At 32.8% G+C, this 25,328-nt stretch overlaps 2 protein-coding genes across 2 annotated transcripts in view; one reads left to right on the forward strand and one right to left on the reverse strand.

Moving 5' to 3' along the window:
• The window catches only part of ush (Zinc finger protein ush), a 614,796-nt gene that overhangs the window by 59,481 nt on the left and 529,987 nt on the right, over window positions 1-25,328 (forward strand). The window lies entirely within an intron of this gene.
• Window positions 22,412-25,140, reverse strand: cbt (Kruppel like transcription factor cabut). The gene is made up of 2 exons (XM_076400904.1): window positions 24,870-25,140; window positions 22,412-24,219 (listed from the first exon to the last, which is right to left on the reverse strand). Exons 1-2 carry the CDS (start codon window positions 24,930-24,932, stop codon window positions 23,122-23,124), a joined length of 1,161 nt encoding a protein of 386 aa, XP_076257019.1. The 5' UTR covers window positions 24,933-25,140; the 3' UTR covers window positions 22,412-23,121.

Genomic DNA, 25,328 nt, shown 5'->3' on the forward strand with positions numbered 1-25,328 from the left:
CTACATTAGAATCAACGCCTTTTATATTTTTATTGATAGATTACGTTTACCATACTTGATTTTCAGCACCTCTTTGGTTTGTGAATTAGGCAGAAAAACTTTTTGCAAATTGATTTTAGTGGATATACAACTTGAACAACTTTTATAACTTATTTTCCAAGTTTTCAGAAAGTAATTATCGTGATACTTATATTTCTTGGTTTCGAAAAAGGAAATATGCAAGAAATGTTTATGACGAAGAATGTTTAAGTGAAGAATAAGTGACATAATTGGTTTCCTAGCATTCTCGGTCTGCTCAGCCAGACGTTTAAATAATAGATGAAATTATGTTTTCCATCTGATCTCGCTATGGAACTAAATATGGAACATTTTTTAACCAAACTAGAATTTGACATGTCTTTCCAGTGAGTGTTGCTGCTGAAGTGAAAGTGAAATGGTGTGCGAAAAAGATCGTTGTCGACACTCTGGGAAGATACACAAATGGTTTCAAAGCTCATATTGACTCCAAGGAAGGTGATACTGTTGAGTAGGTAGTAAAATTGATACTGTTGAGTAGGGAATTAAAAGGAATTGATCATCATGAGCTGCTCGAACCTGAACAAAAATGCTGTGACAAAATTTTGAAAAAACAGAATGTCTTGGAATGTAATAAAGAAAACTTTCAATGGGGAATTATTTTTTTAATAATAGCTAGAAACAAATCTATTTGGATAGTGTAAGTGTAACGAAATGATTATTATGTAAAGCAGACAAGTATTTATTTTAAAAACCGGTTAAAATATCAGTATACATTAACGAGTTCTTTCAAATTACCCAGAATTAATCAAAAGGAGCCGGTTTCATTTTACGTTCTCATGGCTGATAAGTGTGAAAAAGTATATAGCGCCAGACGGAAGATAACATACTGTCTCATCGAACTTCGATTGTTGCGTCAGTAGATCTCCGCTACGTCACGTCTGATTCCTCGAGGAAATGTGTAACGTGGATGAATGATGGATGAATAAGTGACCCGAACACGCTTTGATGGCGTGCAATTATTAATTTTACATATTAGAGATGTTTCGCTCACAAAATTAATCATCATTTCTCTTTCATTTTGAATATTTTTTTATTTAAATTTAATTTATACGATAGATGAACAAGAAACATGTTCTTATTTTAAATTTTTATGATTAAAATAATACTGCGAATTTATTATTTTAGCGATATCTATCAATTGTTTTCTATGTATGACACTCTGTTATATTTCCATTTTAAATAACGCGATTAAAAATAGCAAGAAATAGTAAAATCAAATATGTTTATGATGATCTCTTAAGATCACTTGCCAATCGCTAGGTTTAATTTTGAGGACCGCGGTTCGTAGTCCATCTTAAACAGCAGTTCCAATGACTTAATTTTCCAAATCCAGGGAGATTATAAGGCTATTATTTTTTGGATCAGTCAATTTATCAGAATCAATTTCTTTATCAAGAACAGGAAGAGCTTATAAAGAAAAGAAGCTACTGAGTCCATTGGAATTTAAGCAGAAATTTGCACTTCACCAAAGACGGATTGCAGTATCTGAGTTGTTATACCGTAGTTTATTTGGAATATGGAGACACAAAACCTGGGGACCCATTCCACACAAACTAAATTATAGAAATTTGGGTGCAAACATTCTTAGCTGTGACAGTGTGTAACAAGTTTTAGAAATAATGGTTTCTTTTATATTAAAATAATAGTGGATTGTTGGGAATGGGAACAAACAAAATAGTTTTCATGTTAATAAGTAGTTTTATTAATCAACTCTACACGGTATATTTCTATATGATAAAAGGATATACACCAAAACGATATTTTTGTTACCAGTTGATAAAATATGGTACCAATTGATAAAAATAGCCAATATAATTTATACTTTTATTAGTTGACACATAATTTCGTAAAAACGTACGAGGAAATGTTTAAATTAAGAGTTCTACCTATCATATTCATATAGTAGACCTTGTCCTCTCTAATAATTTATTTCCAAATTAATGTCCCATAGTTTGATTAACTAACAATTTTTTATATATAATTAATTTTAAGATAACATAGATTTTTAAACGTAGAACTCAAATGCCAGAAAAATATCTGAAAATTAATTTACAATCCTTGTATTACAAATACAAATACTACATATGAGTTATTTTGTGCTACCTTTTTCTTCTCGCCTGCTGCATATCGGAAAAATAATAAATCATAAACACTCGTATGAATAATGTCGTAATTTTAGCTTCAATAAACTTGATGTACTTGCAATACTCGCATGAACCTTAAAGTTTAGCAACTGGCTAGTGACCAATCAGAAAATTATCTCAAAAGTGATCCATTAGACTTAACAAATATAATTCTTTTTTGAAATTCTATATATTTTTGCCTCTTTTGAATAAATAGTGCCCTTTTAAGTAGTAAGAGTAGAAGATACCTTTTTGATAGAGTTCAAAAAAGGCGAGATTCTCTGTTCGGCTGTATATATTTTTCAAATGTATGTTCGCCGATTTCTCCATCGAGTATGGACCGATTTTCAAAATTCTTTGTTTAAAATGTAATTTTGATTATTTTTTACTTTTTAATGAGTTCCTTATTTATTTTTTGAAACCGGTGCAATTTTTTGTTGGATATATTTTATATTAAAAGTGTTCTTGTATTTTGGCAATTGCTATTACTCATGCTAAACGATACTAATATTGGCTAGAATTGGCTTACGTGATAGATCGTACGGAACATAAAACATGCTCTACAAAAATGTATTTGTTTTATCCTATGTGTAACCCAATTCAGACCTCGATAAAAGCAAAAAGCACACAATAAAAGTTAATATTACAATCAGCGTCTAATACTGAAAAGCAAATTGTTACACGGCGTTGTATAATAGCGTCTGGCTTTAATAAGTAAATAGTACCAAAATATCCCGAGTCTATTTTAACTCATCTATAAATCAGGCCGCTAGTAACTACCGCTAATATAATTAAATTATTTTATGGTTACGTAACATTATAGGTGCTTAGGTGTTGGATATTTAGATGAAAAGTTGTGATAATATGCTTTTAATGATTCCTATATCAACAAATGGCATAGTCAGCATTTGATATCATTTCTTTTTTATTCAAGAAGAAATACATAAAGATAATATTCTATTACAGTTGTAAAGAGTAAAATTTAATCAATTTTATTAGAAATAAAGCTAAATTCTCAACAAGGGACATTTAAGTGTTTTGCAAAGCAATCTCAAAAGGTTTTGATACTTGGCACTCATAGTTGTCTTACTTGAAAATGGAAATTCGGGGATATTGTGTAGAGTCGATTGAACAGATTAAAGGGAACAAAAATAAGTAGGAATTAATGACTGTTTCGATGAATGAAAAAATCGATGGTATAAAAGTTATGAAATGTATAGGATTTAAAACAAGAACTTTAACTTAAACTTGTGGCTGCACATTTGTTGGAACGACGGTATCCACAATACCATCAATCGTATTTTAATATAATTGAGCCGTTTAATGTAAACAGACATCAGTTGCTACATCAAACTATTTTCCAAACCTATTTCTTAGAATATCCCATTCGGTATTAGTATATATGAGAATTGAGGATGGGCAAGTGGTGAAGAAACTAACGGGATTATACATCATTTATTCGAGCGATTAACAAGTTTTTGAGAAAGAAGGGACCGTCGAGTTTTTCTTTGGGGCCTGATTTACCAGCTGAAAAGGTTTGGAAAGGTTGGGGTCTGTTAACCTTAAGCATCTCAGATAACCGCTTTTCGGGGCATAGTCTTCGGGGTTACCGGATTGGGAATGTCTCTGACAGGGATCTGATGTGGCAAGTTTTGAAGAGCGCCGAGGTTGCTTGGAATTTGTTATATGAAGAGAAAACGAATGGTCTTATTTCTGGTATGTCAGATTCCCGACAAATTTGGGTATATCTGACAAACCATGGCGCGTTCACAGTTTCATGGATCTGATTAGCAACTTGTGAAGCAAAACTTCATCATCATCATCGGAGATAATTTACTTTTTCTGTACATGAGAGGGTTAAGCACTGTGGCGACATCGTAGCCTTTGGAGATTGCTGTATTTATCTGTCTTGATCATAAGAATCTACGGTCAAAGATCAGGCAGAGATATATATGGCTTTTCGTCACCACGGGATTGAGACTTTTTCCACTCTAAGCTGGTAGGCGCGGATGTCTCTCTGATTGTAACAACTTATCGCCTGGGTTTTTAGGGGTTGAATTACAACCTCCAGAAATTTAACCATTGAACCGTAGCATTTAATTGAATTTGAAATTTTCTCCGAGCGGCATCTATAGAACGAGAACTGGTGAATAAAGCTGTGTCATCCGCGTATTGTACGATTTCAACATCTTTTTTCATTGGAATGTCTGACATAAAGAGGTTGAATAATGGTGGTGCTAATGGGGAACATTGGGGGAACTTCTTTGGCTGATTTAGGACTGGAGAAGTGTATTACCGATCTTTAAAATGTAAATTATCAGGTCTTCGGGTAAACCAGCTTCGATGCCTTCGTGTATTAGGAGATCGTGGCAAACTTTCTTTTGTTAGGCCTGAAAGGACAGCGCCGCCCTTGTGTTTTTTCTTCATGTCGAAGTAAATTTCTACGGCCAATCTAGTGGTCTGATGTGCACATGAATGTTTGACTCTGAACCGTCGAGTATCTGCGTCGGGGTTTTTATAGGTCCAGATCCATCCTTGGGTCCTTGATTGAGGGTGGGACTTCGGTGTTTTCTCTTTTAGTGTTGGGAATTCCATAATTCTATACAAATCTTTTGTCTTCAGGAGAATTTCATACTATTTGCAAAGACCAATTCAGATTGTTGTTATGGCCATTTGTTCTGATACAGGATGGATGGTCACATATATAATACCTTCTCCCTGAAGAAACAACCAAAGGGATGTACGAGGTCGTTGTTCCATCTGGAGAGCTTTCAGTTGTAGTAAACTTATTTCTGTAGTTTGCTTTTATTAATCTTCTGTATTGTACAGTAGACTATTTGTTTCATATGCCAATGGACCAAACCTAGTTTACAACAATTTCAGTCCATCCTTTGTGACTTTACACTATCAGCTGCGGTCTTTGATCAGAAATTCATGGACTGAGGTTTTTTCGCTAAATGAGTTTGAATACCTTCAGTTCAGCTTTGGTGATCTTATAAGTCTTATGATAATCTCTCTGGAACCCTATGGACTGCGCCAGTTATACAACGAGTAGTGTTTAAAACAGAAATAATAACAAAATATTTTACTTAAAAACTCTTTTATTTTTACAGAAAGAAGTTTCCGATTTCTTAGAATATCTAGTGCAATATTAATCACGCTATATAACATACATGCGTTCTATTAAAGGAATCAGTTTGAAAGGGTAAAAAATAGATAACCCGCTTGCACTTAATTAAAAAAATCTTAGTATTTTTGATGATAGTAGTATACTATGACTTAATTATAGTATTTAGAAATATGCGAACATAAATATTGCTGTTATTACTTTTTAGAATTTCTCATTAAAATGTTCTCATCCTGAAGCCATAAAAACCAGTAAACACATTTTTTTGTAAATTATGCATAAACTATCCGTGTACCTTGTTCATCTATCGTAATTTTCGTAGAAATTTTGCTATAAACATAAACATTGACATGTAACGCCATTTCACAATATACATACAATTAAATATGCATAAAATATTTATAGGCCATAATTTGATTTAATGGTAAATTGCTGTTTACTGTATTTTTCTACGCAATATACAAATTAAGCTTATTAAGTGCACATTACATCAATATTCTCGTTAATATTATAAAGAGTTGGCCATTAGCATAAAACACAATGGTAGTGCTTGTCAGATTTATTTTTAACCGTGGTACATTTGTAATATTTTAATCGTTTATTCAAAAATGTAAAACAGTTGTATATTAAATATATAAAATCGTTTTTCATATAATTTTATACTACTCGTTCACAAATCACAATAATCCAGTAAATAAAATTAATATATATACGTGGGATATGTAATAAGTATATGTACCAAGCCAGAGATAGAGCTAGTTTTTTAGTTTTATAGTCAATATTTATTTAATTTGAACTAACATCTATTACGCATTTTGCAAGGTTCGTCAATCGTCTTGTAACCATATACTTACACTACTGAATTAATAGCCCCATGACTTTTTGGAGTCTTTATTTAAGTCGTTTCCAGATTAGCAGGATGTGTTTATCCAATTGGTGTTCTACGATTTCAATACCTCTAAAGTTACAAGCTTACATGTTGATTAGTCATTCCCGCATGGGTTACATTTGTCTTTCGTATTAGTTTCAAGCAGGGAGGCTTAGGTGGTCTCTTGAGACACATCGATCACGTCAGTGTCACCAGAGAATATAAACAGTCAATTTTTGTTTGTATTTTTTTAACGTTTCGTATTCTTACTAGACTAGTTGCCGACTAACCTAAAATAGCCCAAAAATTAGGTAGCAGTCCATCACTATCCTTTTGATTCCTATCCAATACTTGCAATACTGTGGTACTAATATGAGAGTGGAGTTTCTTCTCATCTTTGCGACTCTGTTGATTTCCTGAATAGTCAGTTTCTAAAGGTCTTTGTCTAAGTAATGTTTCTTTTAGTATCTGAGTGCATCTACGACACCTCTGGAAACTTTTTTGTGAAAACCTCGCCTGGACTGGATTCCATAGGTCCATCAACTTATTATGTAAGAATGATTGAGATTTTTCCCCATTAACTAATACGTTCTTTATATTGTATTGCGGTTAATTTAAAACTCAGGGTGAAAAACAAAAAATATATTTAATGAAAACAGAGATCAAAATAAATCATATAACAACTACTACTATCTATATAATAGTTCTATAAAACATAATTAAAACGTAACTGAGCAACCAATTTTCAATGACAAGGGTAAAATTAAATTTATACATGAAATATAACAGGGAGCTGGATTACTAATACTTGATAACTAATGTTAAAATACTGGCGGCTAAATGTACGGGTAATTAATTATGTTAGTGGGTCATAATACTGAGTATCGATAATTAAATGTATCGAGTAATACTGGTAATCGATGGTACTGATAATCTGAATAAAAACATGACAATGCTAGGCAATAATCAAGATGGAATAACCAGGATAGTTAATAACAATAATGGTAACTGATAGCAATGATAAACTGTCCTAGGATGAAGTATGATATGTGCACATGGTATGAAGGGAAGGTACGATCATATGTGTAAAATAAGTAAAGGATTGACCCCAATGGTACTGTGGTACCCTGTGGTATTTATGCTGTTCTTTTATTGTAGAATAGGTTTCCCCTTGTTTCACTCCAAACATTCTGGCTAAAATGTAAGAGTTTAGGAGTTCAGTTGCTGCTTTAGTAATGTTTTTTGAAGCTTATAGTTGAGCAGACTTTTCTCTAGATTCTAGGAACCTGGTCGAAACTCGTTGTCAGGTATAATTATATAGTGTTTATAAATATGAATGTTTAGTATAGGAAAATAAATATGGTCGCCCTTATCTTTTATATCATCTGACCGTATAATACAAATAGTGCACATTGCTATTGGTTGGAGACTATGTTGTCGTGGCAGTTATTATAGAGAATCTCGAACATCAATATAATTAGGGCATTAAAATCAAACTTAAGAAGTAGACTTGACTTAGGAAAGGTAATTATATAATTATTTAATAATTAAATATTTAAATTAATAATTAAATAATATTTAATAATAATTATTATTGAATTAGTGAATCCATATTTTTCTATTAGTATTTTTAATGAAAATGTTTTAGAACACCACTTTAAAAGTGTTTAAAAACATACAAGATATAATCATAAAAGATAGAAAAATCGAAAGCTGGAAGTATATAAACCTCAAATGAATGAGTGGAGATGCAAATACATTACTTCCACTTTCCAATAATTATGTTTTATGTTTTATGGCAAAATCTAGGACTACTTTGTGGGCAAAATGGAGTTCCAGTTCGTTTCACATTTCTATGGTTTAGTAATCTTCTTTGGATCTATTTGATTTCGTTGGCTCAGTGGCCTGCAGATGGCTCCTTTCTTGGTTATGTAAAAGTGATGGTAATTAATCTAAAAATGGCTGATGGATTTGGCTAATAACTATGAGTAATCTAGATACTTTTCGAGCTATTGAGATACTATATCTTCAGAAATGCGAGCAAGTTATTTTGCAATATTGTAACATTCCGTTGAAATATTGCAATATGTCAATATTTCTATTTATCAACCCTCATAAGATAACAAGGTAAAATACAAGCGTTAGAGGAAAAACAGAAAAATAGCGACTAGTGATGCAGAATATATTAAATGGAATATTTTTTAATAGAAAAAATATTGGAAATTCTCTCACTGTAGATGAGAGGCGATTGTTATTAATATTATGTTAAATTAAATTTAATAATTAATTAATAATTAAAATTTAAATATTATGTAATATTAATGTTAGTAATTATTAATAATAATGTTAATTTTTAATAGTGTTATATATATAAAGTATAATATATTAAAATTTCGTTACCATCAAAAACTATTTATATAATATGTGTATTTTGAATAAAAACCACTTGAAATATAACTCAACAAATAAATAAATATTTTAACTTTTCTAGGTGAAACTATTTACAGCAAATCACAAAAAAACACTCACTTATAGGAACGTTCTCCAATTAGATTAATCAAATAATATTAATCGATGTGTTGTATGCGGTACACGTATGAGTTAACCTTCGATTATCATTTGTTTTCCTTGAAAATTTGTTTTCATTGAACGAACCAAACAGCACCGGTGTTGACGGAATCGAACATATACATACCAAAAAAAATTGAACCAAAAGGCTATCGTTCAGTAGTGTAATTGGGCATTGACCCAGTTTTAATCAATCAGACATCGGGAACAGTTTGGCACAGGTTGACCGTCGGCGTAACATAATTCGCAAAGTTAAACTATATTTTTTGCAAAGCAAAGATCAAGGTCACATGTGATATACACATTGTGAACGACAGAAGGTGTAGCTGTTGTCACTCAAAAGAAAACGTTGTGCTTTAAATGTAACTAATTATATTGTTGTTAATGAACTGCTATCTATATCACCATTGAAGAAAGAAATAATATATTTAAGACGTTACAAAAGATATCTGTTTGTTACGTTTTTCTTTATGTTTTATATATAGTCCATCCGGAGTTTTAGTCCAGTTTGGTTTTGACGTACAACAAAACTCTAATCTAAATAAAATAATTAAACAAAAATATTGTTATCAAATATAATTTATTTTAACATTATAGTAGATCTAATGCATATATTAAGGACTTAAAACTACAATTAAGTACACACTTATATTAGTTTGTAGGTTAGAGTTGTGTTTGTTTATATTTACATTGAACTCCATATAACCTATGAGTTACAGTTCTAGTTGCGTTTTTCATGTAGTTGTATGCTCTGGATGCTTAATCCACTTGATTAACCAAGTAATAAACCTTGATATCCAAGTAATATATTGAACTTTTTACGCTTAGTTCTTGTGTCCCTCGGTACAGTGTTTCCTTGTAAAGACATTTTGATATCATTGTATTTCTCCTTAGTTTGATCTGTTAATACCTGTATACATCTTTCTTGATAAAACTTAATTTAATAACTTCATTCTCAGAAATCACATAAAATTAAATGAAATGAGATGAAATCTCATAAATTCTGTATATCTATAAAAGAGTTACTATTTTTTCTCTCCTGACACATTCTAATCAAGTGCTCATATATATTCTGAACAATTGCACACATATCTGCAGCAGCAGTAGAATATGTGTGCACATAAATATTTTATACTTTACAATAACATTTCCTAGAGTTATAATATATTAATTATATACTCACCTTTACTTGTTTCCCCACTGATCACTCTGTCTTATAAATTGGTAGCATTGAATCATATCATATTCAGAAGGTTTTATTAAAGTGAATAACTGAGCTGTTAATTTTCAATCTAACATTTGTTCACAATTCCATCATTTGTAAATTTTTTCTTCAATGTGTCTGATCGACTTCATCCAAACCAAAGGTGTTATTAACCATTCCTGTTTCCAACATCTAATCAATTGTTATTCCAACGTTTACCTTTTTCCATTAACTTTGTTCTCATAACACTATTTTTATTATCATCTTGCAATGAGTAACCATTGGGTATATTGATCCCATTCTGAAATACCTCTCATCTCATCTCGTCTCATCTAAATACATAAATTAAAATAATAAGTCTTCCATCATTTTATTATATGCTTTTAAAAATTGTATTATTTTAAAAGGAATATCCGGAAGTTCCATTAGACCTCTTCGATACTTTGTAGTCTAACAGTTTCCTTTCAAATATTTTTTTTTACTCTTTGTGATTCCACAATCCGCCCTATTGGAAATATGTATTTCTTATGTCAGTAATCAGATCAGGTGGTGATTAATCAGGTTTAAAGATCAGTGGTCAATAAACGTTTTAGTCTACGCACTTCACTATCACGTCGCATATTTAGCTGATTAACGAGTACATTGAGATGCACAAACACGTTGAATTACACTCGTTATAGGTCCTAGAGGAATATCGCGTTGTATCACTTTATTTGAAATATAGTACGGAGCATCAATAATGGCACGCAACACTTTATTTTGGAAACGTTGGATGATGGATATATTAGATTTGCTAGAGGTACCCCATAGTTGGATTGCATGTGACCAAATAGGCTTGAGTATAAACTCATACAGCAATACCTTGTTATCTAATGATAACTTGGATTTGCGCCCGATGAGCCAATAGATTTGATATAATTTAAGTCCAAGTTGTTTTCGTTTAGAGAGTATGTGCTTCTTCCAGGTTAGGCGTCGATCTAAGTGCATACCAAAATATTTAACATGCTCTGCTTGGAGGAATTGACGATGATTAATATTCATTGGTGGACAAGTTCTTCTACGCAGGGTAAACGTTACATGCGTGGATTTTGTTTCATTAGCTTTAATGCGTCCTGTCTTCAACAATAATTGTATTTGCTCCAGGTGGGTTTGGAGGTTTATTGATGCTCTGACTGGATCTTCATGGGATGCTAATATTGCTCTATCCTCTGCGTAGGTTGCCACAGTAGTTATATTTGTGGTGGGCAGATCGGCTATATACAGAAGATACAGTACTGGACGTAGTACACTACCTTGCGGAACTCCTGAATATATAGGATTTAATTCGGATTTATAATAAAATGTCTATCAGTGAGATACGATTTTAGTAACTGATAATCCGTATGAGGGAGAAGTTTCTTTAGTTTAACCTGCAAGCCCGTATGCCATACTTTGTCAAAAGCCTGTGATATATCTAGAAAAGCAGCCGAACAATATCTTTTGGCCTTTAGGTCAGTGTTTATTTTGTTTACAAGTCTATGCACTTTTTCTATAGTCCCATGCTTATTGCGAAAGCCAAACTGATTCTGAAATAATTTTTCTTTTTTCTATTATATAGTTTAGCTTCTTCATATATAATTTCGAAATTATCGGTATAATATTTTGTAACGGTAAGTTTAGAGAGATGTTCGGTCTAAGTTTTCTCCAAATAAGTGCCAGTTAGTTCTATTATTGCACAGAGAAGGGGATTTATCTTTGATGGTAATTTTGAAGAAAGTGTTACTATTATTGGTGAATGATCAGAAGACAGGTCGAAACATGATTCTCCCTGACATTTTTTTGTATCAATATTTTTTGTAATACAGAAACATATAGTATCTGGTTTTTATTTCTGTCTGAAGGCCAATATGTTGGTTCACCAGAGATATGTTGTAAATTGTCTGTCTTTATTGCTTTTAGCAGTTCTCTACCTTTTGAGGTTATTATTCTTGAACCCCACATTAAATGTTTTGCATTATAATCTCTTATATATAATAAATCTATTATCTAGCGTAATGAAGAATTCTTGAAAGTGTTCTGCCTTGTTGTTATGTTTGGGTGGGCAATAAATTGCAGACATTGTTAATGGTCCATAGACTTCCTCTATGGTTATACTGGTTGCTTGCAGGTAGTCTTTGCGGAATTTTTCTTTTTCGAAATGCTTTATATCATCTCGAATTATTATGGCTGTACCTCCATGTACCTTATCATCAGGGTGATTTGTATGATAAAGTTTATATTTAGGAATTTTCAAACAATGTTTGTCCGTGAAGTGTGTTTCGGAAACCATCATAACGTTAATATTTTGTTCAGTTACGAACATTTTAAGTTCCCTGGCGTATTGTTGGAGCCCATTGGCATTCCAGACGACGATTTTGTAGCTAATGGTTTCAGGCATTAGGCAAGTTTGCTGACGATGGTTGTGAGTAGACCAAGCATCGTACTCATTTGATCCATTAGTTTGGCCATTATATTTTCTAATCTAGATATGTTGCTGCTAGTTTCAGTAGGTTATGATGTGGTTTTTTGATTTTGTGCTGAATCATTTTCAACCATTTTCAAATAATTGTATTATATTATGTTTGTATTGACAAAGTACTCATTGTTTTTATACATTTCATATATTTAATCTCTGGTAGAGCTAGTTGATCTTGATTCGTCACCCGCTTCGTATGAGAACGGTTTTTTCTTCTGTGAATTCAAGATTATATTTCTGATTTTTTTGGGATATTTCAGTGATAGGCCCATACTAATATTCAGTGCAGCTACAAAACGCTAAAAATATTTTCAATAAAAATCGCAGCAAATTAATATTTAACAGTAAAAATGCTTACCTCTCTAATTAATTTTGCTGGCAAGAGGGGACCTTCATTATCCGGTTCCTGTTCAAAGTAACTGATTAAAGACGCAATATGTTCTGTCTGACTTTCTGTCGATTTTCAATCAGAGTAATAATAAGCAGCGATTTGAAATTTATCAAAACAAGAAAAGCATTAAAACATTATTGTTTTGAGAATTTTCGACTCAATTGTGACTTCAATTGGACGACTTAGGCAGGCTAGTTACACGTTCGAAGTTATCAGATAGAATCGCTTATCTTTTTAACCATAATAAAATGAGAAGCAAAATATCTGATTCTAAAACGAATTTAGAAATTACAACAGGCAATACATTAAACACCTTGATGACGTACTTCCAAAACTTCGTTGGATATATTATAGGTAATATTCCTATGTATGTATTTTTTTATATATAATCTTAGATCTAGTGAGCAGATGATTACATTCAAGATTGTTTTAAATTAATTATTTTGTTTTACTTGCATCAACACATAAATAAAGCCAGTGTTGAATTACTTAGTGTAATTCAGTATATAGTTTTTGGAACGCTGGTTCAAGACAATAAATAAGTCGTTCTTGAAGATGTTAGTGATTCTCGAAATTGACATCAATTATTTCCTGGGTATTTTTTATCTTCTTTTAAATAAATGTAAACTATTTCTTACCTACTTATATTAACACTTATGTTTACACACATGTGCACATATGTGCTCGCTGGGAAGAAATTTTCGTCGAATGAATGAATGGGGATCTCCGAAACTGAGACCTATTTTGAAGCAAAGGACAAATCAGTGTATTACCCTTGAAGGGAATTATGTTGATTAAAAGAAAGTAATTTTGTCAAAAAAATGTGTGTTACTATGGTAGGCCGGGTACTTTTCAATTGACCTGTTATTTCTCTACATAAAACAACAATTTTCCATTTAGTGTTATTGAATTGTTCCGTGTATATAGACACCGGATTATTGACGAAAATTTAACTCATCCTCCCAAAGAACTTTCAGACAGTTTAATTTTTGAATTAACTGTAGATGTAGACGCAATGGGAAAGATCCAAAATGAAGGGCAATGTCTATCACATAAACTGATTGAAAATGCCAATTTGAACAGTGCCAATATTGGGGTTTCATTGCTTTTCGGTCAAGAAATAAACAGTTTTCTGTCAAGTGTTGTAACTGGCAATGGAAAGTGGATCTAATCTGATTATCACAAGCGCAAAAAGTAAGGAATTAGCCCTAGGGAGCCTTCCATATCAAGACCGAGGCGAAATAATTATAGCCATAAGATCTTGTTGTTCATATGATGAAATTAGCAACGGGTAGCGTCTGATAAGCTGCAGATGCAGATCTCTACCGACGTCAATTAAACAAGTTGAAACGAAAAGACCAGCAATTGCGAGTTATAAAAAATGAGTTATGGAAAATAATATATTAATTAATATATATTTTACGTTTTCTCAATAAAGGTCTCCTTAAAGTGAAAACATGATCAGAGTACACGGAAGTATCTGATATTTAATTTTGAAGCACCAGACTATGATAAACAAAAAATTTGAGTTATTTTTTGTTTATAACAAATTTTTGTAAGGAAATCCAAAAGCCAGACGTCACACCACTTAAGAAAACACTTAAAATAAATTGTAAGGCAATTGTTGGGAATAAATACCCGAATAAATGATTCTTTAGAAGCATCTTAGCCTACAATTTAAGTGTTTTAATTAGATACTAGAATGCTGGAGACTAGCTTTTAAATTCGTCTTAAATTATGACTGTGTGTTCGATTTAGGCTTTTACCAAAAAGTACCCGAAATTGATAATTTAAAAGGAGCGTTTGTCAAAAGTATTTTTGTCACTAAGTTGGCGTAATTGTTTTCTCTTGACAACAAAATTACATACTACTACATATACAGTACTGCTTACATATGCTGAAAACCTTGCAGAAAGCTTACAGCGGCTTCAAAAGTGTTCGAGATGTAGGCTATATTTATTTTCCTCGCTATGGTGGGATATTAACGTATTCAACTGTAATCGTTAAAATGAAGGAAACGGTGACTGAAAAGAAAACTGGTCGATATATACCAGATGCGTGAAAAGAAAACTCTTGATTTTGCAGCATTATAATGCACATCTCGCGAGGCTATCACTGTGAACACATTTTTTTACCAAAAACTCAACTGAACCGTTAAGTGACCACCGTATGTTTTGACAAGCAGATTATTCGTCTGCGTACGTGTATTGTTTCAAAAATGGCATAGTTTGGAGGCGATTCAGTATATTTGGTCAGTTTTATTTGGTGGGACCAATGCTTTATCTACTCTACACTTGTGATATACCACAAATGGAAAATCTTACGATGGCTACGTTTGCTGATGATGCTGCGATTATAGATGTCGGAGACAATAGTGAAGAAGCCTCACGAAAATTACAACAGGCAAGTGACAATATAAATAATTAGACACAAGCTTGGAAAATAAAAATTAATGAAAGTAAACCTGTAAATGTGCAGTTCACCTATAAACAGACCGTACAAACACCAATAACATTAAATAATACTATCATTCCATATAGCAACAACGCTAAATATCTCGGAATGAATCTCGATGCGGAACTTCGCTGGAAGGAACAAATAAAGAAAAAAAGGAAAGAACTGGAATTGAAATATAGAAAAATGTACTAGCTATTTGGAAGAAAATCACAATTATCAGTACATAATAAATTGCTGTTATTTAAGCAAATACTGAATATGGACATTCGGAGTTCAATTATGGGGATGTTCTGCAAATAGTAACATAAATAAAATACAAATTTTCAGAACAAAGTCCTGAGAGGTATTGTAGGCGCACCCAAATACTATAGGGCTTATTACCTACATCGAGACCTTCAGATACCCAGAGTCAGTCAAGAAATCAAGACAATTGCAAGGGAGCATGAGGAAAGACTCCATTTTCATACGAATTTTGAAATATTGCAACTTTTGGGTACCGCCAGAACAGGACACACACTCAAAAGAATCAAACCATCTGATCTTGTATAGTGTTGTTTAGTGAGATGCATATATTAAAAAATTCAGCAGTGACATGTATAAACATTATTTCATCAGAGACTGAGATAGGGCCGATGGGTCCTCCTAGTTATATATTAATTAAATAATTAAAAAAAAAATTATTTGGTGTTCTATTTTGCAAACCTAACAATGGGAAGGGAATTGATTAAAATTAAAGTACTACAACAATTTTCGTAAAACCGATATTACTTTCTCCCTGACTAATAAAAATTACCTACCTACGTACTCTTATAACAATATTTCCATGTTTGTTTTTAATTGAAGCGTAGTTGCTTTTCCTGTTTTGAAATTTAATAAGCATTTAATGTCATTTAAAAGTCGGATTATTAATAATTTGCTGTTTATACAAAACTAATAATTTAAAGTATTTTATTCCACTTATTAATGGAACAAGCTTTTCATATTAAGTAAACATACTAACAGGATGCCATAAATATAATAACTATACTAAGGACTGCAGATAATATAAAATAAAACATAATATATATATATATATATATATATATATATATATATATATATATATATATATAACTCAAGTACAAGTACAAGAAAGTACTCAAGTGCTATTTATTTAGGTTTTTATTAATATCTTCATTGCGATAAGACTTGGTTACATTAAATTCGAATAATTTCAAGTGAATGTATTGATTGAAACGTTTTCAGTTAAATCACTAACATAATTAGGAATTGATTTAAAAAATTGAATTAAAAAAATTCAAAATTTATCATTATTTTCATAAAATAATAATCTTATTATCGGTTGATGGATAATGATAAAGTAATTTTGGCTTCTTTTATGTTTTTCAATAAGAACTTTTCATATAAGTTTCAAAAACTAATAAGTAATATATGTGCAATTTTAATTGGTATTGTAATATTTTAATTGTAATTGGTAACCTCTTGCTATTTAAATCATGATACCGTAACTAAGATGTATACGGTCTAGTGTAATCTTGATGGCAGACAATGCATTTCCAATTTTTCATTTTCAATTCATTAGTAAAGAGTTGAAGTAATGGTTTCGAAGGTTCAAACAGTTTATCATAAACAATTTCCTTACAATCCCACCAACACTTAGCATTACCTCCTTTCTTGACGTCAATGCGTATTTTTCAGCTGTTTGTGAATCATTTTAAGACGTCATTTATGAATTTTTCACATATTAGTCGTACATCATCTTGAATCGTCCATAATTATTCCATTCAGAAATTGCACGATTTCGTTTCGTTTCAGCAACAATTCGCAAATGAAAACTAGGTCTGTTTCATTTTCACTGTTCCGCCCAATTATCAAACTTGATTTGGTATCCAGTCTTATAGGTAACTGATTCAAAACTGTTTTGTTATCTATGTTTAGTTTCGTAGCCATCTCACAAAATAAAATATGCCTACCTCAATATTTTTAAGAATTCCATAGATTTTTTAACGATAGATAGGCCAGTTCCGACACGAAAACCAGTATACCTATTCTGACACTGATGAAAGCAAAAATGTTTTCCAGTGCGTTCAAAGTGTCTGAATTTTACCGAGGAAATCGAATTTACAGAGAGATTTTACTATTTTACTTCAATGATTGAAAAAGGTAGGTGAAGGTCATCGAGGCTTATCGTAACCATGCTCCATCGATTTCAACATGTGAAAACTGGGTTCGGCGTTTTAAAAATAGTGATTTTGAACACCGAAGTCACCAAAAAGCATTCTGGATAACAAAAAAATTTGAAAACATATCTCGATGAAACCATCAATGGGGATTGCTATCATCTAAAATTGATATGTATAAGCTGAGCACTACGTGAAAACGGTAGGAATATAAGCAAAACCACAACGATATTATTCTTCAGCATGACAACATTGGATCACATGTTGCAAAACCGGTGAAAACCTAGCTGGAAACATTAAAATGGGAAGGATTACCCCACCCGCCATATTCTCCAGATCTTGCTCCTTATGACTACTTGTTCAAGTATATGAGTCGTGACCTATCTGATCAGTGCTTCACTCCTTATGAAGAAACCAAATAATTGGTAAATTCGTGGATAACCTCAAAGGATACATCGTTCTTTCGAGATGGATTCTGAAATTTACATGAAAGATGAAAAAATAGAAGCTATTGTTCGACAATATTTTGAATAAAATACATTGTATTGTTTTTTCTCAATAAAGTTTTAATTTTTATTTTTTTTAAATATTTTAAAGTCTCCTTTTTACCACCGAGAGTTTATTTGTACTGGATCTACAGTTTAACATGGGCTCTGAACCACGGTCTTCGACATTAAGCTTACCGACTGGCCAGTGACCAACTTAGAGACCATCCCAGACGATATCCGGTCTTACCCAGTGTGGTTACTGGCGTGACTGGGATGGTTATTCCTTGTCGGATTTTCCACTGTTGCCTAAAGGCATTTCCAATTACAAACATAAACATGAAGTACATCGATGCCCCAGCAGGATTCGAACACGCGACTATCGTAACAGTAAACAAATATATGAGCCTAATAGAAAAAATATTCTTCTTCCAAAGGTCTTGACTCCATGATATTGCAATATCAGTATATTAATATAATACATTATACTTATACTTAGTTAATATAAACTTAATCATTTAATTTAGTTATGAATTGATAAGAATGTATGTTGATATGATATATGGATATATGGAAGATGGGAAAATACTTTGAATAAAATCCATTATATCGACTTTTCGCAATAAAGCTTTAAATTAAAAAAAAACGAATTCTGGTTTATTATTTTCGATGAGAGTGCCGTGAAATTTTCCTCTTTATGCCATGAAGTTATATGATGAAACTAGCACATTTTCATCGAATTCGACGACTTAAAATAATCTGTTAGAAAAAACATATCTTAGTTTTTCCCCATCTTAATGACATTGACAATTTTTCTAGAATAATGAGAGATGTTAATTATTATTTTCTCTATTGCAAATAATATGGTATTTTATTTGTAGAAAATATATTTATCATAGAAGACTAGATAGATACCCACATAATTTTCCATTCTTATGATGATTCGGCTGTCTTTATGAACTTTATGAACTTAATCGGAAATAAACATAAACCCTTCGAAGGATTTTATTAGATGTTGTAAGGTGATACAGCTCAATTTTATAGAAAAACAAGAAAAATCATATAACAAGTCAATTAAATATTATATGACTGTTTCGAAAACTAAGGTATACCATATAAAAATATTTCAATATTTCTATTCAACTTTTAAATACATATAAACTATTATTGGCAGTGTAAGATAATACAATAAAACACAATAAATGAAGGTTCCTTAACTTATGCTGATTGTTTTTTTTTGACACGGATTTCATTCTCTATTATTAGAACTTTAGTCCTTAAATTTGTTTTAATAATATAAAACCATATATACAATTATTGCTCATTTATAAATAAATACAATATGTCGCAAAATCGAAATGTTGCCTTTATCATTAATAAAAAGGTTAAATATTATTTTATATTAACTGTACAATCGATAATATAATAAATATTTAGTTCTTAAAAATGTGTTCGATAATAAAACCAGTGATTTCGGTATAATTCCGGAAAGTTATTGAGGAATCTACCCGTAAAAATTTACAATGCCTGCGTAATTAATTATCATTTTTATTCCAACTGATGCCATAAAATCTGACCGAGCAGCGTTTCCACTTTTATGAAGATACCTGAGACCTGAGCTGAATAGTTTCGAAAAGCCTGTAGTGTTTCTTTTTTAATATGGAGTTGCAATAAAAATGGGAAATAGCGGTAACTGCTAACAACCGTACTTTGCGGGTACGTTTTTGGGATGCGTTCAAAACTCTGGAAATTTAGCAGGCTGCGCAAGTTTAATTAGCACGAGTTTGTTGAGTAAATTAGAGTTTACAAGTGGAATAAAAATGTTCAATATAGCTGTGAAAACATATCATATCAACAACTGATGAAAACGGTTGGCAATGATGTTGGTATATCAATCATTTATTATTATTTATTGAAACGCTTTACTTTTTTGTCCATTATTGTTATCATTACCATAACTCAGCTTCTATATTTATGTATGACATTTTTGCTTTCAGAATTTTTTAAGAAACTATTTTTAAGATATTAAAAGTGAATCTCTGAATGATCTCAGTGCTATCCTGAAGAGCGAAGAGCGAAAAGTGTTTAGAAGATTGAAAAGTGCAAGAAAAAAGTGAGAAGCAACAAGTGAATACTAGCAAATGGGGAATATTTTGATAATATTACTATAGATAAGAATATAAAAATTCTCGCTATTTCTGAGGGCGCCACGTATACAAATTATAACAACAAAGCATTAAATTTCAAAACATTCTTTTAACTAATTTCAAAAACGTTAAGACTATCTAATTAACTCTAAATTACATTCACAATGCATTCTGGAGCATACTGATTACCACCATCTAGGTAATATATTCACAATAAATCTTTGTTGATTTATAGAATTTTTATCAAATTTATTTTTCTACTCTTATCGTCCTATAAGCCTCTTACCTATGATCTCCAAAGTTTTTAAAAGAATATACATTATGAGACTCAAAATAATCACAGAAGAGATTATTATTATTATTATTATTCCAGACCATCAATTTAGCTTCCGTAATAAACACGGAGCAACAGAACAAATACACACATTAATCAACTAAATTACCAAAATCTTAAATAATAAAAAATATTGCACTGCTGCATTTCTCGATATATCTCAAACCTTCGATAAGGTGTGGTACGCTGGACTGCAGGTTAAATTGAAAAAGCTATTGCTTCAAACATTCAACTACTGAGATCATACATTACAAGAAATACTACTGTTGCAACATATGCTGACGATACGGCTGTTTTATTATCACACGAGGATCCAGTATCAGTCACAATAATCCTCCAACTTCATCTAAACTAAGTCGAATTGTGGTTAAAAACATGGCGTATCAAAGCAAATCAAACATAATCTACCCATGTGACATTCACCCTTTATAGAAGAACTTGTCCCTTAAAAAAAGAGAATAATTATGAACTCCCGCAAATAGACTTGCGCATAGTATTCCAATAGTTGTTAGGGTCTTGTTGCATTTCACCCAGATTACCAGGCACTTCAAGGTATAATAGGCCAGTTAGATTGAAACCAACACTTATAAAACACTTGTACCACTATATTTATCATAATACATATCGGTGGCAGCTAGAATACTACATATTGATTTCTGTCCTTTATAATTTTTTTTTAATTGAACCGACTAACTAAGCAATTCACTAAAAAGAAAAATATAATCAAACTTTTATTTTTAACATAGGAAAATGTTTTAAAATAAAGTATGCCTGTAATAATCGTTGTAATAACTAAATAAAAATCAACAAAAACCTTATTTACCTTATTTACTACACGTATTTTATATCATACTGTATACACACAATTTATCTTAATACCTACCTTAGCCTATTTACCTATTTACAATTTTATTTTAACTACCACTAACTGAATTGAAGTCGGTGTCGAGACCAAACTATTAAAATATTAAATTACCAAGTGTTTTGTTCCTAATTTAGTTTTATATATATGACACAAAGTTTTATTATTATTTTTGTATCGTTTGGGCCACCAAATCAATCACTACACTAGCAGTTACCCGCAATATTTCTACGATTTCCCATATGATATGGTTAGTGCTTAAAAAGCAAACGGAAGGGCCTTTGCAGCGAACGACTTTGGTAAGCGAACCCTTACTAAAAACTCCTCAAAAATACCTGAAAGTTACAGCGGTCGGTCCTTGCTTTTTCGTCAGCTTGCCTAAATAACTTCAAAGTATACAATTAGTTGTCTGTAAGTCCCCACAAATTTATAAATAAATAACCTCTAACTCCTAATCGTCGAGGAGTACTGAAATCGTGAAGATACCCAAATATCTGATTATTTTAGATAATAAAATATGTGAAAACATTGTACATGCCTTTGAAATTTGAGGGTTTTCCGCGATTTCCCCAGATTCCACTATCAGATCCTGACTTGGTTCCAATGGGACCACCTCTGAAGTGCACTCTTTCAAATAAAAAAGGATTTTTGAAAATCGGTCCACAAATGACGGAGAAATCGGTGAACATACATAAAAAATATCGATTAGAATCGAACATAGAACCTCCTACTTTTTTGAAGTCGGTTAAAAATCAGTTTTTTTTTATGCAACACTTATAGAATGTAGTGGTTTTTTAGTTGCTATGGTAACATCTATTATTCTGAGAGGTTATGTAACCTACGTATTTCTGTATTTTGAATTTAGTTTTAGGCTCGAAGAAAAATTTGTAGAAATTGAGACCTACTTAATGCAATAGAGTCATATTTTATTGTAACCTTAGGAAACATTAAAAAAAACATTATGTTGTCTATATTCTAAGTATAGCTCTAGAACTACTTTGGGTATCATTAAAATCTTTTCAAAAGTGATTTTAGTGTTCTCTTACAGAAACACTTGTTACGGGATGTATGTGTGTATAAATAATACTCAGTATAAATTTAATAAAGTTTACTTATATTGAATAAAAAATCCTCGTCTTCTTAATACCTATATACAAATATATTACAAAATTTAAATAAATAACGACATTAACATCACAGATAGATAATATCTTTATGTTAGTTAATTTCTGAGCGTTCAACAAAGCCAAATTAAATGTACAATCCTCGATGCATCCTCGAGCTTCTGACTCGGAAGGACCACCGTATACGAACGGGCTCATCCACTCGAGATAAAACAAGACTTACATAACGTTGTACGGAATGTGAACAGAATAAAATAACGAAAAAGATAATGATACAACACGAAAAATAAAAAAAAATCAGTCAAATAAAAATAGTTGAAACATACTGCGATGAAGAAACGTGTGAATTATCACCGTTTTAGTTTCGTAACATTGAGGTACCCAAGATATTCGCGCGTCTAGTCAACAAGTTAAATTAATTTATTCATCGCAGTACATAACATTAAAGCTAAATCAGTTAGACTTAACTAACATACGATCTCTTATTTATAATTGGCGAACAGCGTAGCACTGAAACCCAAACGTGTTCGCCTGGGACATACCGAATTGTGAATCTTTTAAAAAAAAATCAACAGAAATCTGGTCTGGTCTGATCTGATCTGACTGCCTCCTGTCGATTTTTCTTTGCAGTGAAACTGAGATGGTCACCTTATTTTACGTTCATGACTTCTTTCACTGTTCACACTTGATATTTTACGAGACTGGCTGTTGGTGCCGGCTGTATTTTACGCAGAATTGGAACCACGTTGATTTTTCCAGTTCCTATTCTGTCTTTAGCGTGTCTCTTGACATGTTTGGCTAGATGATCGGATCGCATGAACCGTCGTTGACACGCGTCGCACTTGAATTTCTTCTCGCCAGTGTGGGTGCGTTTATGTCTCGACAATTCGTCCGACCTGGAGAACCTCCTGCCGCAGTCTTCCCACTGACACACGAACGGTTTTTCCCCGGTGTGTGTTCTGTTGTGTGCTTTCAAATGTGACGATTTGAAATAATTCTTCCCGCATCCTTCATACGTGCACTCGTAGATTCGCCGTCTCTGTGCCTGTGGTGGTTGCTGAGGTGGCGCCAGGAAAACGAACTTCGTTGGTACCATGGTTCCGTCAGGCGACAGGAAAAAGGTCTGTGGCTGGCTGGTAGGCATCATTTTGGGAGCCAAGTTGGGCAATATGGGGAGGCTGGTGATTTTCTGGGGTTTCTCGTCCCTACTGATGACCTTCTCATCGGTAACGACGTTCTTGCTCTTTATATTGCCCATTTTAAACTTGATACTCCGTACAACATTGACTTCGTCTTTCGCCAGTTTCGACAGGGGCAGTGATGTACAAGAACCGTCCTGGTTGGCTTTCATTATAACGGAAACAGTTCTTTGAGGATGTGCGGCGGGGACGTTTTGAGCTGGCAAACTAGCATAGGAAGGAGCGTCTCGTGGAGGATCGACTACGATTTCGGGCACGAATCTGACCGAAATGACTTTCTCCAACTCCGGGGGCGGCGTGACAACTCCACGAGGTTCGCTCGGGCACCGCTCGACTAGGATCTGGCGTCCAGTTGGGCAATCCTCCACTGGCGGCGTGATGATGGTCTGCAATCGTCGGGCAAATTCATGCTCGTTGCGGATATGACGTTTCTTCAATGGAAAATCATGTTCCTCGCTTTCGGAATCCGATGGTTGAGGTGTGGGCGGGAAAGCAGTCGAAGCCGGTCTTTTCTGGCCAAGAAACTGACGTAGATGGTCTATGGTTGATTGCTGAATGGATTCGTCATCTGACGCAACCTGAAACAATAAAATTATCTAGTTTAGTTTTTCGCACTTAAAAACAACAAGCATAAAAGAAAACACGTAAAGGCTTCGGTGAAAATCTTTTGTATATTAAAAAAATGTATGCGGCAAAAATGTATATCATAATATATATTATCAGCAATAATAGATTATTTTAAAATGTTTGTAAATCAATAAATACACGCGAGATTAATACCACCGTATTTACGGAAACAATAAAAACTTGATTACAACCGGTAAAAAAAAATTTAAAGGGAATCAGAAGTTCCCTAACGCATATGCAACTCTAAAAACAAAGAAGTCGGCGGAAGCACCAAATTTAAAATCAAGAGATATTTTTAATACGGATGCCGCGCTAGAATTTCCCACCAATCATCACTCGTCCGCCGCGTGATTGTATCGATACATTCTTGGTTTCCAACAGGTTAAAACGTGGGATTGGTAAAAGAAATCTGCGAATAAATCGCTAAAAGTAAAAGCAGTCGATTCCCTCAACATGTATGAGTGCATAAAGGGCGGTAAAACGATATATTTTATTCATGATTTTTCAGAAATACAAAAACGCACTTCCATCAACACAAAACTGAGTAAATGCACTTTTCATAATTAAAAAAAAAATAAGAAAAGAAAGTGTTATCACTTACGTTTTTAAGAGGTGGTGTACTGGGGGGTGACAACACTAAGCTAACAGGTTCTTTCACTTCCATGATGGTGCACAGTTATAGAGTTTCTAATTGCAATCAGAGTTTCTCTCAATGAAAATTAAAATAACTACAAATATCGATTCACTTCCTTTTTCTCTTCTCCTTTGAACCCAACGGGTAATACGGTCCGTACACGAATGAATCGTTTATTTTGAAACTCCGTATTATTGTTGAAAGCCCAGGCATGTTCCATCGGGGTTTGTTGTGTATCACTGCTCGTCTCCGGCCAATGGGAATTGTGGGCTCGTCCGCCGGACCAATCAGCGACGGCTGATCACGCGAGCACGTCGTGACTGTATGCGTGATCTTCACGTGTACACCGGCTGATTACGGGAGCTGTAGACCGTGATGTTGACGTCACGACGGCGTGCTGGCCGCGTGACGTCATCGCTGTGGCAA

The sequence above is a fragment of the Rhynchophorus ferrugineus genome, unplaced genomic scaffold, assembly GCF_030347505.1.
Source record: "Rhynchophorus ferrugineus isolate W39M unplaced genomic scaffold, kcgeb_rfMv2 rfM3, whole genome shotgun sequence".
Classification (NCBI taxonomy): Eukaryota; Metazoa; Arthropoda; class Insecta; order Coleoptera; family Curculionidae; genus Rhynchophorus; species Rhynchophorus ferrugineus.

Bases quoted from the DNA above. Each gene is read 5' to 3' on its own strand.
- cbt (XM_076400904.1), bottom strand. From the start codon at position 24,932: ATGGAAGTGAAAGAACCTGTTAGCTTAGTGTTGTCACCCCCCAGTACA. The intron at 24,220-24,869 runs GTAAGTGATAAC...TTATTGTTTCAG, and splicing joins GTACACCACCTCTTAAAAAC to GTTGCGTCAGATGACGAATC.